Source organism: Oncorhynchus gorbuscha, linkage group LG10 (genome assembly GCF_021184085.1).
Source record: "Oncorhynchus gorbuscha isolate QuinsamMale2020 ecotype Even-year linkage group LG10, OgorEven_v1.0, whole genome shotgun sequence".
Classification (NCBI taxonomy): Eukaryota; Metazoa; Chordata; class Actinopteri; order Salmoniformes; family Salmonidae; genus Oncorhynchus; species Oncorhynchus gorbuscha.
Window position 1 is genome coordinate 60,096,987 of NC_060182.1, and position 17,731 is coordinate 60,114,717.

Genomic DNA, 17,731 nt, shown 5'->3' on the forward strand with positions numbered 1-17,731 from the left:
CAGGTTATTCATAGAGATGGTTAAAGTGTTATGAGTGTAATGAACAACTCCATGTGGTCACTTGACACCGACATTGTAGGGAATGAGGAATGCCCATGGGACAGTTATGTAGGTTTGACTGCAGCCTGTCGTTAACCTGTATCAGAAATAGCTCTTCCCCACTAAGCACATGCAGGTAGTTCCTGTTAAGGACACTGTTACCTACTTACCTGTTACCTCTCTTCTTCTTTTTCTCTCTCGCTCGCTCTCTCTCCCCTCGCTTGCCCCTCGCTCTCTCTCCCCTCGCTTGCCCCTCGCTCTCTCTCCCCTCGCTTGCCCCTCGCTCTCTCTCCCCTCGCTTGCCCCTCGCTCTCTCTCCCCTCGCTTGCCGCTCGCTCTCTCTCCCCTCGCTTGCCGCTCGCTCTCTCTCCCCTCGCTTGCCGCTCGCTCTCTCTCCCCTCGCTTGCCCCTCGCTCTCTCTCTCCCCTCGCTTGCCCTCGCTCTCTCTCCCTCGCTTGCCGCTCGCTCTCTCTCCCCTCGCTCTCTCTCCCCTCGCTTGCCGCTCGCTCTCTCTCCCCTCGCTCTCTCTCCCCTCGCTTGCCGCTCGCTCTCTCTCCCCTCGCTTGCCGCTCGCTCTCTCTCCCCTCGCTTGCCGCTCGCTCTCTCTCCCCTCGCTCTCTCTCCCCTCGCTCTCTCTCCCCTCGCTTGCCGCTCTCTCTCTCCCTCGCTTGCCGCTCGCTCTCTCTCCCCTCGCTCTCTCCCTCGCTTGCCGCTCGCTCTCTCTCCCTCGCTCTCTCTCCCTCGCTTGCCGCTCGCTCTCTCTCTCGCTCGCTCTCTCTCCCCTCGCTCTCTCTCCCCTCGCTTGCCGCTCGCTCTCTCTCCCCTCGCTTGCCGCTCGCTCTCTCTCCCCTCGCTCTCTCTCCCCTCGCTTGCCGCTCGCTCTCTCTCCCCTCGCTCTCTCTCCCCTCGCTCTCTCTCCCCTCGCTCTCTCTCCCCTCGCTCGCTCTCTCTCTCTCTCCCTCGCCCTCGCTCTCTCTCCCCTCGCTCTCTCTCCCCTCGCTTCTCTCCCCTCGCTCTCTCTCCCCTCGCTCTCTCTCCCTCGCTCTCTCTCCCCCTCGCTCTCTCTCCCCTCGCTCTCTCTCCCCTCCTCTCTCTCGCTTCCTCTCGCTCTCTCTCTCCCTCGCTTGCTCGCTCTCTCTCTCTCTCCCTCGCTTCTCTCTCTCCCCTCCCCTCTCTCTCTCCCCTCGCTCTCTCTCTCTCCTCTCTCTCCCCTCGCTCTCTCTCCCTCGCTCTCTCTCTCTCCCCTCGCTCTCTCTCTCTCCTCGCTCTCTCTCCCTCCCCTCGCTCTCTCTCTCCCCTCGCTCTCTCTCCCCTCGCTCTCTCTCCCCTCGCTCTCTCTCCCCTCGCTCTCTCCCCCCCTCGCTCTCTCTCTCCCCTCGCTCTCTCTCTCTCCCCTCGCTCTCTCTCTCTCCCCTCGCTCTCTCTCTCTCCCCTCGCTCTCTCTCTCTCCCCTCGCTCTCTCTCTCTCCCTCGCTCTCTCTCTCCCCTCGCTCTCTCTCTCTCCCCTCGCTCTCTCTCTCTCCCTCGCTCTCTCTCTCTCCCCTCGCTCTCTCTCTCCCCTCGCTCTCTCTCTCTCCCCTCGCTCTCTCTCTCTCCCCTCGCTCTCTCTCTCTCCCCTCGCTCTCCATCCTTTCCTCTCGCTCTCTCGCTCTCCCTCCCTCTCCTACTCTCTCTCTCTCCCTTCTTCCCAGATCCTACCTGGCTCTCCACTAACCTGGGCATCCTGACCTGTATTGAGTGTTCTGGGATCCACAGGGAGCTGGGAGTCCATTACTCTAGGATCCAGTCCCTCACACTGGATGTACTCAGCACCTCTGAACTCTTGGTAAGAAGCAATTTTGTGCTAGAACGCTCAGCACACATCAGCTAGTTTCACATTATGGTGATGTGGCTCTGGGAGGTTAGGCACAGTCATGTTGGAAAGTACACAGGTGGCACATCCACTTAGGTTAGTTAGCAAAACCTTGGGAAACACTGGCTCTCCCAGTGCATTGCCATTCTTGCTGTTCTAATGGGAGAATCTCCGTAGCATGTCCTTGATTCCTCGCGTCATCTCTCCTCCTTTTCAAACCCCATTGGATGAGAAGGTCAGAAGTCCCTTCTGGAAATCGAATTGAGTTTCTCCCAATGTGAAAACACATCCACAGTGCAGCTGATGATTTACTGCTGGTGGGAGAGTACCAAGTATACCAACGCCCATGTCCTGATTCTACTGAACTCTCCACCCTCTGCTGCGCTCCATTGGGATTAGATACAGTACAGTATTACAGAAGCTTGGAGCTGCTTCCACTTTGCATATTTCACATTTCATCTGGCTTTCTAATATCAATTTGGTGCAATTTATTGGCCGTAAATCATTTGGGGCTGAAATGTTTTTGCCGCTAATTCGAGATGATTGCCCTTGTTAAGATGCCAGGGGGTGTAATCATTAGCCAAACAGTTGCAAAAAAAACAAACATTTGTTTTGCAACTAAAACGAGAGTTTCTGTTGGACAAATTCTGGTAGGTCCCACTTCATTCCGTTTGTTTCGCAACAGAATCGGTGGAACGAATACGCCCCGGTCTTTCACATTATTTGGCCACAAGGAGATGGGTGGAACGTGTGCAGAGCGCACACACACACCATTTTGATTTTAAGCGTTTGCTGAAGTAGCAGAGCAGAATAAATGGAGTATGAGATGAATGTGTACAGTATAAACTGTACTGTAGCACCCTCAGATAGGAGGCTCATTTGCACTTGTATGGACTGTCGCTCTGGTAAGCTCTTACCTGTTTGTGTGTTGCCATGAAGCTGGCCAAGAACGTGGGGAATGCAGGCTTTAACGACATCATGGAGGCGTGTCTATCTGCGGAAGATGTGGTCAAACCCAACCCTGCCAGTGACATGTAAGTTCTCCCCCCCTTTCTATCCCACTAGTTATCTTGCTTTTTCCTCTGGCTCTTTCCTCACACGCAAACACTCTATCCTCTCCTTTCATCAGTCTCCCTGTCCCTTTCTCTACCTTCTCAGGTTCCCATTACAGTAGCCCCCTACCCAGACCCCCCCCCCCCCCTGAAGGTGACTGTAAGGAGGTGACCTAAATGGCACCCTATTCCCTAATATAGTGCCCTACTTTTGACCAGGACCCCTAAGGCTCTGGTCACAATTAGGACAGTGTGTAGGGAATATGGTACCATTCAGGAAGCAGCCTTAGAGCGGTTGGGCCCGTGACCTTCCAGTTACCTATTGGCAACATGTCACCACAGACACTCATACCCATTCATTATGGATGGAGCAATAAATAAGGCATCACTAACTGAGCACATTTTTATTCATTAAGCTTAAGAGAATTCTATGCATTCTGTTGTTGTTGTTGGCACATGACTCGGTGTACAAACCCAAGTAAAATTGAGCACACACATAAGAAACCTAATGCATCCCTCTAGTTGAATTAAATGTTTTAGTTTAAGCTCTAAGCTCATTTATGGCTGTAAGTATCAGATGCATGTATTGACACACTTAGACTGTGTTGACACAGGCAGCCCAATTATGATCTTTTTTTCCCAGTTATTGACAAAAGAGCTGATCTGAATGGTTAGAATTGGGCTGCCTGTGGGATCATTCAAAAATGCATCTTTGGGTCAAATTACCCTCACCTTGAGTTGTCTGAAGGCCCGTAGTTACAGAATCTACAATAATCCAGTATTTACTTCAGGCTACGGCCAGGAGTTAGCATATTAGCATCGTCAGAATTCATGACTGTTAACAGCCGAACCGATGTTAGCACTGCAACTTCCTCAAACACTTCAAACGAGGTTTGGTAGCCTCGGTACTCGTGAATTTTTATTTAATTTTTTATTTCACCTTTATTTAACCAGGTAGGCGAGTTGATAACAAGTTCTCATTTGCAACTTCGACCTGGCCAAGATAAAGCAAAGCAGTTCGACACATACAACAACAGTTACACATGTAATAAACAAACATACAGTCAATAATACAGTAGGATAAAAAATATATATATAGTGTGTGCAAATGAGGTAAGATAAGGGAGGTAAGGCAATAAATAGGCCATGGTGGCAAAGTAATTACAATAATAACCTGTCCATGTTTTTCTTCCATGTGAGAATGTTATTTCTGCAACACAATGTAAATGTATGAATGCTTTGATTGTTACATCAAGCCGCTGGTGAGAAACGGATGCGGCTGTGAGAACGCGACAAACGCATGCGGCTGTGAGAACGCGACAAACGCATGCGGCTGTGAGAACGCGACAGAAACGCATGCGGCTGTGAGAACGCGACAGAAACGCATGCGGCTGTGAGAACGCGACAGAAACGCATGCGGCTGTGAGAACGCGACAGAAACGCATGCGGCTGTGAGAACGCGACAGAAACGCATGTGGCTGTGAGAACGCGACAGAAGCGCATGTGGCTGTGAGAACGCGACAGAAACGCATGTGGCTGTGAGAACGCGACAGAAGCGCATGCGGCTGTGAGAACGCGACAGAAGTGAGAACGCGAAAGAAGCGCATGCGGCTGTGAGAACGCGACAGAAGCGCATGCGGCTGTGAGAACGCGACAGAAACGCATGCGGCTGTGAGAACGCGACAGAAACGCATGCGGCTGTGAGAACGTGACAGAAACGCATGCGGCTGTGAGAACGCGACAAACGCATGCGGCTGTGAGAACGCGACAGAAACGGATGCGGCTGTGAGAACGCGACAGAAACGGATGTGGCTGTGAGGCTAAATGAGGAAATGGTTCCAGTTTTTAGTGACAAAATTCCAGCGACTGTTTCAGCGTTTTGCACATAAAAACCAACTACCGAACTTAGATTGAAGTGTTTTCGGCTTGCAGAGCAGCCTTTGCTAGCGTCGGTTTGGCTGCTTACAGTCATTCATTTGGAATACTGTAGGCAGAAGTAAATAATGGATTCTGGGCCTTCAGACACAACTAAATGTCATTCGACCCAAATATACCTTCTGGCTGAACTATCCCTTTTTATGTCTGTGGCCTTTCTCCTTCTGGTGCAGGCAAGCCCGTAAGGACTTCATCACAGCCAAGTACACCGAGAAGCGTTTCGCCAGGAGGAAGTGTCCAGACTGGGTGTCCAAGCTGCACACCCTGTGTGACGCGGTCAAGGCCCGGGACATCTTCTCTCTGATCCAGGTGTACGCTGAGGGAGTTGACCTGATGGAGCCCATCCCCCTGGCCAACGGACATGTGAGTCTACATGTCCACACCAATACCCCCTGTCACACGAGCGTGCTGACCCCAGGCATACCGTGCTGGTACAGATATTTTTTATCCACATTGTCCTTTCCAGGCCATCACTCAACAGCTCAGCTTGGCTCTGCTTGGCTCAGTAGTGTGAATTAACCCCTCTCAATTGAGAGGTGGGGTGGTTTTTACATTGGGAACACGACTGTGCGTCAACATTTGATCTGTCCAGGTGCTCTCAACTGCCACAGCTGTAGTGGAATTCAAATGGCATTGTTTTGGTTCATTCTCTTTGCTGGGCTGTGAAAAACAACTGCTCCTGGGAGTGTAAATGCTTTTGTATAATAGATCAACCATCACTACAAACACCTGGCTCACATTCAGGGCTGTTACTGCTTTTACTGCCTGTAGCAAAGCAGACTGCTGAATGGGAGCATATGCTCAGATTTTCGTCAAAGTCCCAGTGTTTCTCGGTGTCAACCGCTCCATTTTGGCTCTGCTATGTCTTTGTGTCCCCCGAGGTCTCACCACGGCCATTTTGGATCTGATATGTCTTTGTGTCCCCGAGGTCTCACCACGGCCATTTTGGCTCTGCTGTGTGTGTGTGGTTGCAGGAACAAGGAGAGACGGCCCTTCACCTAGCGGTCAGACTAGTGGACAGGACCTCGCTCCATATCGTTGACTTCCTCACTCAAAACAGGTAAGGGAATTAAAGTAAACGTCAATGAGCTTTTTGTAGAAACACGACCCGTCATAAATGTCATGAGAACTACTCGGTTATTGTTTTTTTTAACACAGTCTCCACAGAATGCAAATTCATTTGTTCAGAACAAGTGCTGGAATAATGCTGTTGAGTGACCGTTGTCCTGTGTTTATGGTTCTCCTTCCAACTCTCCCCGACTGCCTTCCCCCGTCTGTTCTCCCCCACAGTGTGAACCTGGACAAGCAGACAACCAAAGGCAGCACGGCCCTCCACTACTGCTGCCTGACTGACAACATGGAGTGTTTGAAACTGCTGCTGCGGGGCAAGGCATCCATAGACATTGGTAAGAGAACTTTACATCTCTCTTCTACTGGGAAGGACTGGTTTGGAAACGGCACGGATACAAAAGGCTACTGTAGACTTTGTTTATTGTTGTCGAGTGTAGTGCAAGAAACGGATTCCTGTCGACCATTAACCTGATTTTGTTTTAATTCATAGCTATAGAAATTATAACTAATAGACTGCCAAACATAATTATTAAGACACACACACGCACACACCCATAGAAGCACATGAACGTGCCTTGTTTTGGTCAGGCCGAGTTCCCAGAGGCCCTTGGTTTGCCAAGAGACCCTACTTTGTCACAACAGCTCAAACGCTCTGCTTCAGTCTGACTCCATACAAACCAGGCCCACGATAAGAACGAGATGATGGTGAGAGAGAGAGACAGACTATTTAGTGTGGGAATCCTGCCAATGATCTCTCTCCAGCAACGGAGTTGACAAAGGAACAGGGGGCCATGGTCTGTGGACTGGCGTGTGTCTTTATGTGCCCGAGGAACCTCCTTGTTTCACACACTATCTAGTTTACAGAGACTGGGAGGTGTTGTTACAAACGCGGCTGTTGACAAACATGGCAAAGCAATAGGCGCCTTGGCAGCCTATAGAGGCATGCTAGCGTTGTGTTGACAGGCTGTTGAGTTGGGTGTAGATATCTTCCTAATTCATGCTGTCGTAGCCCAGAGGTGATAATTGTGTCTCGGGTTACTTGTCAGTGCTCATCTATGAGGTGTTGATCTCGAGTGGTGGAGGACACAGGGTATAATTTAGTGACTGGATGAAGATGTCTTCCTGTAGCGAATGAGTCTGGGGAGACGCCGCTGGACATCGCTAAGAGACTGAAGCACCTGCAGTGTGAGGAGCTGGTGAGTGGTGTGAGTGTGTGGTGAGTTCATGGTGTGTGTGTGCATGTGCATCTTTAGCAAGATAGAGAGTGACTCCTCATCTCCATGCTTTATTTGAGCCATTAATCACTGTCAGTGTGTGTGTGTAGCTGAACACGGCGTTGGCGGGGAAGTTCAACGTCCACGTACACGTAGAGTACGAGTGGCGTCTGCACCATGAAGACATGGATGAGAGTGATGAGGACCTGGATGAGAAGGTGAGGGTGAGGACTCACTTCAGATTATACACACACACACCATGAACTCACCACACACACACACACAAAAGTATATATGTACATGCATAACACAAACACACATTGATGACCTTTTCTATAACCTTTTGACCCCTGTCCTCCCTCAGCCCAGCCCCCACCGGCGAGAGGAACGCCCGGTCAGCTGCTACACCCCTGGCTCCAACTCCCAGCGCCAGCCCAGCCCTGCTTCGTTGGCACGCGACGCTGCCAGCCTGGCCAAGGACAAGCAGCGTGGTGGGTACATGCCCAACCTGGTCAACAACGAGACCTACGGCACCATCCTCGACGCCAGCCCCCCCGTGCCCGGGGGGCTCACCCCCACCTCTGCTCCCCCTCTTCCCCCACGGAACATAGGTGCTTTGTCTTTCTCTTTTGATGTGATAGCAAGGTGGGTGCTGTATGTATAGAGAGCCACATTCGTCTGGAGAAACGTTCCAAATTCTATGAACAAGTTCAGTCTGTTCAGGGAATCCGTGTGCTATTTGAGCACTGATATTTTTTTTTTAATTTTAAAATTTTAATATTTTTTCCCCCCAAAAAATGCTCCTGATTTTGAAGTTGATAAACGTGATCCATATCAAATGACCCCCGGCATCGAGCCCATTTCAACCCAGATTCACCTCGTCCTCCTCGTAGATTTTGGAGAATTATATTTATAATACATGCCCAATGGGTTCAGTTCAAATAGAGGGAAATCTCAATTTGGCCTCGTCTCTGTCATAGAGTGTAGATGGCCTTCTCTAATTAGTGCATAGCCCCATGGTGACTTGTGTGGCGCTCTGACCTATTTGAAGGGCAGAGAGGACTCTGGGTAGGGAGCATGGGCAGTTACATTGGCGGCGACAGAGTGAGCTAGTGAGTTACTTTTTCCAAAAAGTTCTCAGTCTGTGCTCCATAGTCCACGATGAGAGGCAGACTGAAAATAACCCAACATATCACTGGAAATCAATTGCTGAACAATTTGATCCAACTCGCTCACTTCGAAGCACGTGTTGTCTTTACTTACTTGGGCCCGTTGCCCCACAAAGAGCATTGGCCATCTGCAGCTCCTCTCCAGCAAACTTGACTTTGGGCAGTCTTATCTATTTAATTCCAGGAGTAGCCTTTATCTTTCTGTGTTCTACTTTGGTGTCAAGCCTCAATCGATCAATGAAAAATTTATTTTTACAAAGCCCTTTTTAACAGCGGCAGTTATGGAAACGTGCTTTACAGCCATAAACCCCTAAGATGCAGGTCTCCAGGTGCCAAAGCATATCTTCTCTTCCACTCCTCCCTCCCCAGTCCAGTCATCAGGATCCGCTGGGTGGAAGCCTGGCTCTATAGACCTGGGGGTCCGACAGAGGTCCTCCTCAGACCCTCCCAATATCCACCCCCCCGTACCCCCCATGAGGGTCACCTCAACCACGGGTAGGCACCTCTCCTCCTGGCCTTGTTGTCTGAACACATAATAATAACCACAATCAGTATCGTAAAATAATCCTGGTAAATGATTGTACGTAGCGTTATTGTTGATAGGTTACAGTATATAAAAGGCACGTGCAGTATGTTTACAACATGATGTACAAAGACGACGCCGAGGAGAAAAGCACCCAGTTTACATGAAGAAGAGAAAGAGATGGGTAACTTGCATAGAGATGGAAATAGGACTCGTCTTTGTATCTGTGCCATTACGACGTCTGTGACAGCCACAATGGCGTGGTCTATGCTATCTCCATTTTGTCTATCTAGAGCCCTCTTTCAACCTCTATCTCTCTCTGCCCCCCCCCCCCCCCCCCAGGTCTTGCTCCTCCGCCTGTGGCCAAGACAGTGAGTATGATGGAGGCGATGAACCAGCAGTCAAAACCGGGGACCGGACAGGGCCACAACAGAGCCCCAACACCTAAGTCTCCTTCTGGGTAAGCGCGCGCGTGTATATACACACACACACACACACACATTGGACACACACACACACACACTGGACACACACACACACAAACACACATTGGACACACACACATGTTGGGGGGGACACACACCCTGCCTGAGGCAGCATGTTTTACTTTGATGAACACAAAGCAAGTTTGCCTTTGGAAAATAGCGTGTAGGGTTTCTGGTTTACCACTTCATTAACTTCCAAGCTGAGCTCTCCTAAAAGACAAACAGCTTTACACTCTTCATCCACATGGCTCTACTCAACCTCCCACGGGTCGGAGTTGTGTGGCTGTTGGAAGGGAAATGCACTGTGGGGTAAATGTGTGTGTGTGTGTGTGTGTGTGTTGAAGCACGTCCTAAATAGCAGCTGACTACGAGGTTGTGTGTGTGGTTTTTTAGCAACGACAAAAGCTTCAGTAAAGGACCGACTCGAACTGGGTCCATCGAAAGACCAGGTGGGTGTAAAAAAACAAAAACTTTACTCTGCGTCTGTAAATAACCTGTAAAAGCATGTCGCATAGTCAGATAAAAGCGCTGCGACTGGGCCGGGATGTGTTGTCTGTGGGTCGGCTGCAGACAATCTGGTTGTGTGATTTTTGTCTGTGTGGAACAGTTTGTGTATTCACAACGACGTCGTCGAATCCTCTTCCTCCTCCAGCTAAAGAAGTGCCGGGATATCCCCACAACTCAGTAGGTCAATCGCTGCCTCCCGCCCCCATGCCTAGGAAGACCTATCCGGTGAGTTCCCCTCCACCTACCGTTGACCTTCTTTTTTTTTTTATATGATCGTTTGCCCTGTTCTGGATTGTGATTGGACAGCCATGGACTATACAGAGGCACTTATTGGACTGATCTCGTCGTTGTTTTTCAGTTGGTCTTATTGTCCCGTGCACAGTGAGTATCAATGGCTCGTGTTTCCTCCTTCCTGTAACGCTAAGTAGGAGGGGAAACCTTGAAGTGTGCACTCGTTCTTGACAGATGGGGAAACCTCTCATATCTCTGTCCCTAGCTCAGTGCTAGCAATCTGTGTCATACGGGCTCACCATGTGAACCACTGACAGATCAGCGATAGCCTGTGGTGAAAACGTGCGATGCACAACTCCCCCCTGCCTGACAGTTACTATGTCCTGTGTCATTTGTCTGCTATGCAACCCTCCAGCGGTCAATGTGGAAGTGGGCGTCGAGAATTCCAAAGGGGTGACAGATGGTTTAGATACTTCAGTTCAACGACCGCATCTGTCTGCAGAACGGTCAAGTACACCTGCCTGTCTGCGTAGAAATAGAATGACTAGAAAGGGAAGCCCCTGAGACCATGGCAATTTGACAGTGCACTCTCAACATGGCCACCGTTACAGAAGGTTGACTTGACTGGGAATGTTAGTTCTAGTAATTATATTGCTATGCCCATCTGGTCGTCTCTCTTCAGAAGCAGAGGCCCAAGCGGGTGAAGGCCATCTACAACTGTATGGCGGACAATGCAGACGAGCTGACCTTCTCTGAGGGGGAGGTGATCGTGGTGGATGGGGAGGAGGACCAGGAGTGGTGGGTGAGTGTCAACTCTAGATTAGGCTAATATTTTGTGTGTTGGATGTGTGAAAAGTGGGGTGTGTGTGTTTGTCTCCATTCACACGCAGTGAGAGCAGTCCGGCCCAGTTCTAGTCCAAATCTGGCCTATTCCAGAGAGAGTCCACTGAGCATGTGCCAGAAATCTTGGTGGCCTCAGCAGCACAAAGCAGTGACCTCATTCTAGCCGTCCTTCTTTCTCTCCCGCCCCCGCCTGCCTTCCTTCCTCTGCTGAGTCAGTTGTCTGAATACAGACCAGCTGCAACTTGTTTTTCCAAAAGCCACCTCTGTAAACATGACCGTATTTAGTCACTTATTTTCCATGGGACTTTGTGTTATAGATGCCTTCCGCTCTCTTTTTCTGACTTAATGGCATTTTGTTTGTGTCCGCGCCTGAGTTGACGACAACTGAAGCAGAATTTAAAAGGTGTTCTGCTGATGTTACTGATTACAATTTTGGGGAGTTTACTAGTAACTGTAACGGATTCCATTAGAAAGTAACCTACCCAACCCTGCCATAAGCCATAGTGCCTTCGGAAAGTATTCAGACCCCTTGACTTTTTCCACATTTTGTTACGTTACAGCCTTGTTCTGAAATGTATTATTGTTTTTTTTCTCATCAATCTACACACATTACCCCATAATGACAAAGCAAAAATAGGTTTTTAGAAATGTATAAAAAAAATTAAAACTGAAATATCACATTTACATAAGTATTCAGACCCTTTACTCAGTACTTTGGCAGCGATTACAGCCTTGATTCTTCTTGGGTATGACGCTACAAGCTTGACACACCTGTATTTGGGGAGTTTCGATCTGGGTCAAGTCTGGGCTCTGTCTGGGCCACTCAAGGACATTTAGAGACTTGTCCCGAAGCCACTCATGCGTTATCTTGTGTGCTTAGGGTCGTTGTCCTGTTGGAAGGTAAACCTTCGCCCCCCCCAGTCTGCACTCTGGAACAGGTTTTCATCAAGGATCTTTCCTGTACTTTGCTCCGTTCTGACTAGTCTCCCAGTCCTTGCCACAGAAAAACATCCCCAAGGCATAATGTTGCCACCACCATGCTTCACCGTAGGGATGGTGCCAGGTTTTCTCCAGACATGACACTTGGCACTCTTGGCAACTGTTACAGACCTATATCTATCCTACCCTGCCTTTCTAAAGTCTTTGAACGCCAAGTGTGCCTTGGCCAGCCTTGGTTTGTCAAATGACTGCTTCGCCTGGTTCACCAACTACTTCTCAGAGTTCAGTGTGTCAAATCTGAGGGCCTGTTGTCCAGACTTCTGGCAGTCTCTATGGGGGTACCACAGGGTTCAATTCTCGGGCCGACTCTTTTCTCTGTATACAGAGGTCACGCTTGCAGCACCCGCCCGTCTAGCGTCACTACTCTGGACGGTTCTGACACAGAATATGTGGACAACTACAAATACCTAGGTGTCTGGTTAGACTGTAAACTCTCCTTCCTGACACACATTAAGCATCTCAAATCTAAAATTAAATCTAGAATCGGCTTCCTATTTCGCAACAAAGCATCCTTCACTCACGCTGCCAAACATACCCTTTGTTAAACTGACTATCCTACCGATCCTTGACTTCGGTGATGTAATTTACAAAATAGCCTCTAACACTCTACTCAGCAAATTGGGTGTAGTCTATCACAGTGCCATCCGTTGTGTCTCCAAAGCCCCATATACTACCCACCACTGCGACCTGTATGCTCTCGTTGGCTGGCCCTCACTTTATATTCGTCGCCAAACCCACTGGCTCTAGGTCATCTATAAGTCTTTGCTCGGTAAAGCCCCGCCTTATCTCAGCTCACTGGTCACCATAGCAGCACCCACCCGTAGCACACCCTCCAGCAGGTATATTTCACTGGTAACCCCCAAAGCCTCTCCTTCCAGTTCTCTGCTGCCAATGACTGGAACAAATTGCAACAATCACTGAAGCTGGAGACTTATCTCCCTCACTAACTTTAGGCATCAGCTGTCAGAGCAGCTTACTGATCATTGCACCTGTAAATAGCCCACCCAACTACCTCCTCCCCATGTTATTTATTGTTTTTGCTCCTCTGCACAGTATCTGGGGTACACACTCAGCGTTGAGATTGCCTGCAATGACAACAAGCTCAGTCCGATGATGCTGTGATACACCTCCCCAGACCATGACGGACCCTCCACCTCCAAATCGATCCCGCTCCAGAGTCCAGGCCTCGGTGTAACGCTCATTCCTTCGACAATAAACGTGAATCTGACCATCACCCCTGGTGAGACAAAACCGCGACTCGTCAGTGAAGAGCACTTTTTCACGGTCCTGTCTGGTCCAGCGACGGTGGGTTTGTGCCTAGAGGCGACGTTGTTGCCGGTGATGTCTGGTAAGGACCTGCCTTGCAACAGGCTTACAAACCCTCAGTCCAGCCTCTCTCCGCCGATTGCAGACAGTCTGAGCACTGATTGAGGTGTGATGTTCGGACGTGCAGGTGTTGTTACACGTGGTCTGCTACTGCGAGGATGATCAGTTGTCCGTCCCGTCTCCCTGTGGCGCTGTCTTGGGTGTCTCACAGTACGGACATTGCAATTTATTGCCCTGCCCACATCTGCAGTCCTCATGCCTCCCTGCAGCATGCCTAATGCACGTTCACGCAGATGAGCAGGGATCCTGGGTATCTTTCATTTGGTGTTCTTCAGAGTCAGTAGAAAGGCCTCTTTAGTGTCCCAAGTTTTCATAACTGTGACCATAATTGCCTACAGTCTGTAAGCTGTTAGTGTCTTAACGACCGTTCCACAGGTGCATGTTCATTAATTGTTTATGGTTCATTGAACAAACATGGGAAACAGTGTTTAAACCCTTTACAATGAAGATCTGTGAAGTTATTTGGATTTTTACGAATTATCCTTGAAAGACAGGGTCCTGAAAAGGGGATTTTTTTGTTGTTGCTGAGTGTAGAAACATCTCAAGGATGATCCATGTTAACAGGATGCACCTGAGCTCAATGTCAAGTCTCATAGCAAAGGGTCTGAATACTTACGTAAATAAGTATTTTTGAAATAAATTTGTAATAAATTTGCAATAACATTTCTACGAAACTGTTTTCACTTTGTCATGATAGGGTGTTGTGTGTATTTAATTCATTTTTATTTGATCTATTTTAGAATAAGGCTGTAACGTAACAAAACGTGGAACAAGTTGAGGTCTGAATACTCTCCGAAGGCACTATATGCAAAAAGTGTACGTGTTTTGTCCCAAATATCATTGTTACGTTGTGTCTCTCTTCTGTTCTCTCCCAGCTGGGCCACATCGAAGGAGAACCTATGAGGAGGGGGGCTTTCCCCGTCACATTTGTACACTTCATCATGGACTGAAGGTCAAAGGTCACCAGAGGTCAACACAGGACCTGGAATGGAAACCATGGAACTGCCCTCCACCTCCCCACATTTCTGTGGCAAAATTATCTTTGTCATCAGCAAAGCTTGTGCCTGCACCGACACTAAAGAAGAGTGAAGTGTCGCTGCCCAATGCTTTGGCTATACAGTCTGTTGCCATGACAACAGATACACCCTTTACTCCAGGAATGTCATGTGATGTCATATCACTCTTTTTAGGCCAAGCCTGCAAAGGCTCGTGGGGAAACTGTGTTTTGACTTCTGACACCATCTGACACAAAAAAAAAACGATGATTGTAGTAGATAACCTCTTGCAATAAAATGCACTTTCTGCTTATTTATCCTGGTCGCAACATTTAGAGGATTATTGACTAAATGAAGGTTCTGTTAATAACTATTTCACTCTGTTGTCTTCGGTTTTGTGAATTGTACAGAAAGTTCAAGGACAGCTGACAGGGACAGTAACTTGTATCTGTAGGATTTCTTTCACTTATTGTTAATGTGAATACAGTCTATATGCTTACATTCCATCTCCTTGCATGGTTAAAGGGTGAACCAATTCTAAACGCTTAACTGCTTAATAGGCAAAGGCATGTAAACTTTATAGCACTCACAATGTGGGAAGCAGTCTCAGTGGTGGAGTGGTGCCTGGAGAAGTGGGTATACTATCATTTGGCAAAAATAAATCCCAAAAGGCCTGCTTGGGGAAGGAAAGGCGCCTGTGTGAAAAACTCTATGACAAAAAATGATAAATCCCATGTTGGTCTTTAACAGTTCAGGAAACCCAACCTGTACTGTGCTAGTAGTCTGATAGTAGGACTACTATTGAAACAAATAAATGAGGCGGTCAACTGAGTCAGAAATATTCAGTCAAACAAATTCTCTGCAAGTCTCACTTTTTAATAGAACATCCAATTTTTCCACAACAGGTGCATGTCCAGGTGCATGAATGGACATGCACCTAGCTTACATTAAATTGAGAGTTTTTTTGGGGAAAGCCTTTTCATCTAGGCTTCAAGAAGATGATTAGCTTTGCTATATTTTTTTTCCTGTTCCTTAATTATGAAACGTCCAGGTTTCAAACGTCATATTATGGGGCATGTCTTAGATTCTTCAAAGTAGCCTATAGTTAAAACCCCACCACATAAACATGGAGGTCCTTATTTTATAAAGACAACCTCATATTCCACACTGCTGTTCTATTGGTTTTTAAATCCGCTTTCTTTCATTGTTTATTAGGCAAAGGAATTATCGTCGTCATATTAGCAACCCGTAATAATTGTCGCATCTTAAGATCTCCCAGTCTTTCAAAATGTCTCCGTCTATGAAGCCGCCTCGCATGTGCAGTGCACATTTTTAGAACTGCGTTTCCCTGCAAATTGCGTTTTGGAACATTTGCGTGTAACCCGACCGCCCACGTGCACATTACTGCGCTTAAAATGTGAAGAAATAATAGTTAATCAATATTTTAAGCTAAACATTCTGATCGGATCCATCAGCCTTATTGATAGGGTGCATACCTTCCACCACACACTAGCCACCCAATGCCCACAAAAGAAAGTGGGTGTAAGGCTGTGTATACCCGCCACCACACCACTCGTTAAACTTAATTCAAAATGGTGCTAACCCAGTAATATGCTAGGAGTCCTCCCCCTATGGGTCTTCCACTGTCCCCATTTCTAGACAGCCCTTAGTAACAACAGGGGGTTGCCGGGGGTATATTTAGGCCTGTATTTAACTGGGAGAACCCAGGCTCACTATCCTACTGTGTGCGCTGACCTGCATGCATATCAGCTTGAAACAAGTTACTTACAGCACATCATCTCCATGGCCTACAGTGTGGTGCCAGATTTACTGCATTAGCCCATCTGACACCTTTTACTCTGTTTATAAAATGCCTCATTGTTGCACTTCTTACCCTTTTTGCTATAATATCAATATCATCAGTGAAATGGATGTTGTCAACTATCTTCGCTGCATAGATCACACTTTTAGTTGTGAACCACCATCTTTCTGTGGCTCTGGTCAAAAGTAGTGCACTATTTAGGGAATATGATGCCATTTGGGACATGGATATAGTGAGAGAGCTCTGCAGAGGGGTTTATGCACCTCATGGGGCAAGTGCTCCTGTCCTGTGGCTTTTTTTTATCTGTAGTGGACAGCAGGCTACCAAATGGCACACACGGACACACATGCACATAGTTGTCATTGTACTAAAAATAACTTGTCCTTTGAGGTGACATTGTAAGGGGGATGGCAATACCAAATGACACACTTGAAAAGGACAATGCAACTACTTTTACACACGCACGCACACGCACACACCTACCATAGTATTCAATCTGATTCATAGTGCTCAGCCTAGAATTCTACCATAGTCCACAACTTGATTACTAGCTGGGACCAGCGTTAGTTACAGACCACCATTGTTTTATATATACTAGGTCCCATACTGAAGTGTTTTAAAAATGTAATTCTTACAACGCATTTGACGTAATGTCTGACTTGTTGCATAGCAACTCTTCTCTATACATGTGATGTTCTCTTAAACGGGACATACAGTACTCTCAATTGTGAATGAACTACGATACATGCGACGCCTCTTGCCGTCGTCTATCTGCCACACCATGTTAACTCACTGGAAATAGGATGGTTCATCTGTAAATGTACATAGATTCTGTTGATATTTAAATGTATAAAAGAGTTCATGACCTTGGCAGTAACTGTCTTTGAATGCACTGTGGTGATGTGCTGTTTTCCAGCTGGTGTTCAGTGTGTAGTCTAGTAGTGTACACACAAACCAAGGCTGAGGAGCTATTCCATTCACACTCATTGACTCTGGATCACAGCATTGACTCGAACGTATTGTGCAAAATAAATGGGGAAATTGATAACTGGAATAATAAAATGGAATAATTCCCAGTGTTTTCTCTTGCATTTATCAGTGTATTATTGCTTTTCAAAGTGGTTTAACAGTGTGTAAATGCTGTGTAGTACGGTGATTAAGAGTACTCGACGACTAGATTTGTAACTTCCTGGGCAGTAAACGAAATATAATAATGCAACAAGAGCTCCCTCTGGTGGAGAATGGTCAAACCCACTACAGCCCAAGCCTATGTCCATGGTTTCTAACTTGTGTTCTGGTGCCATACCACTACAACCAAGGTTTACATCCACACTGAACTCTAAGAGAGTACAGCCCGGGATTCAATCCGATCACCGGTTATAGGCATTTCTGTTTTTTAAGGCTGTGTTCTCGTGTCGCGGAGAACCCATTCACAGTAAAAGCTGCATATTGCCTTTTAAAGAGACAACGCCTGTAACCGGCAATCGGATTGAATCGCGATCTATGGAGAGTAAACCAGCTCTAATGTTAGGCCCCAACATTGTGGGGCCCAACGGTATGTGTATACAGTATCTCCTGTGATCTGACTAACACCGAATGACAGGGTCA

At 47.7% G+C, this 17,731-nt stretch overlaps 1 protein-coding gene across 9 annotated transcripts in view; it reads left to right on the forward strand.

Annotated features, from left to right (window-relative positions):
- Window positions 1-17,565, forward strand: part of asap2a (ArfGAP with SH3 domain, ankyrin repeat and PH domain 2a) — a 99,142-nt gene extending 81,577 nt beyond the window's left edge. For 4 of the 9 annotated variants that reach the window (XM_046366510.1, XM_046366509.1, XM_046366513.1 and 1 more), the window contains 14 exons: window positions 1,731-1,864; window positions 2,831-2,925; window positions 5,052-5,241; window positions 5,853-5,938; window positions 6,169-6,284; window positions 7,078-7,145; window positions 7,274-7,387; window positions 7,528-7,774; window positions 8,702-8,827; window positions 9,198-9,315; window positions 9,734-9,789; window positions 9,993-10,072; window positions 10,761-10,880; window positions 14,182-17,564. In XM_046366510.1, the coding sequence (XP_046222466.1) occupies window positions 1,731-1,864; window positions 2,831-2,925; window positions 5,052-5,241; window positions 5,853-5,938; window positions 6,169-6,284; window positions 7,078-7,145; window positions 7,274-7,387; window positions 7,528-7,774; window positions 8,702-8,827; window positions 9,198-9,315; window positions 9,734-9,789; window positions 9,993-10,072; window positions 10,761-10,880; window positions 14,182-14,256 (1,625 nt within the window). In that variant the 3' untranslated portion in view covers window positions 14,257-17,564. Of the gene's footprint in view, window positions 1-1,730; window positions 1,865-2,830; window positions 2,926-5,051; window positions 5,242-5,852; window positions 5,939-6,168; window positions 6,285-7,077; window positions 7,146-7,273; window positions 7,388-7,527; window positions 7,775-8,701; window positions 8,828-9,197; window positions 9,316-9,733; window positions 9,790-9,992; window positions 10,073-10,760; window positions 10,881-14,181 lie in introns of all 9 variants that reach the window. The other 5 variants (XM_046366511.1, XM_046366516.1, XM_046366512.1 and 2 more) reach the window with 5 other exon arrangements.
- The last annotated feature ends 166 nt before the right edge of the window (window positions 17,566-17,731 follow it).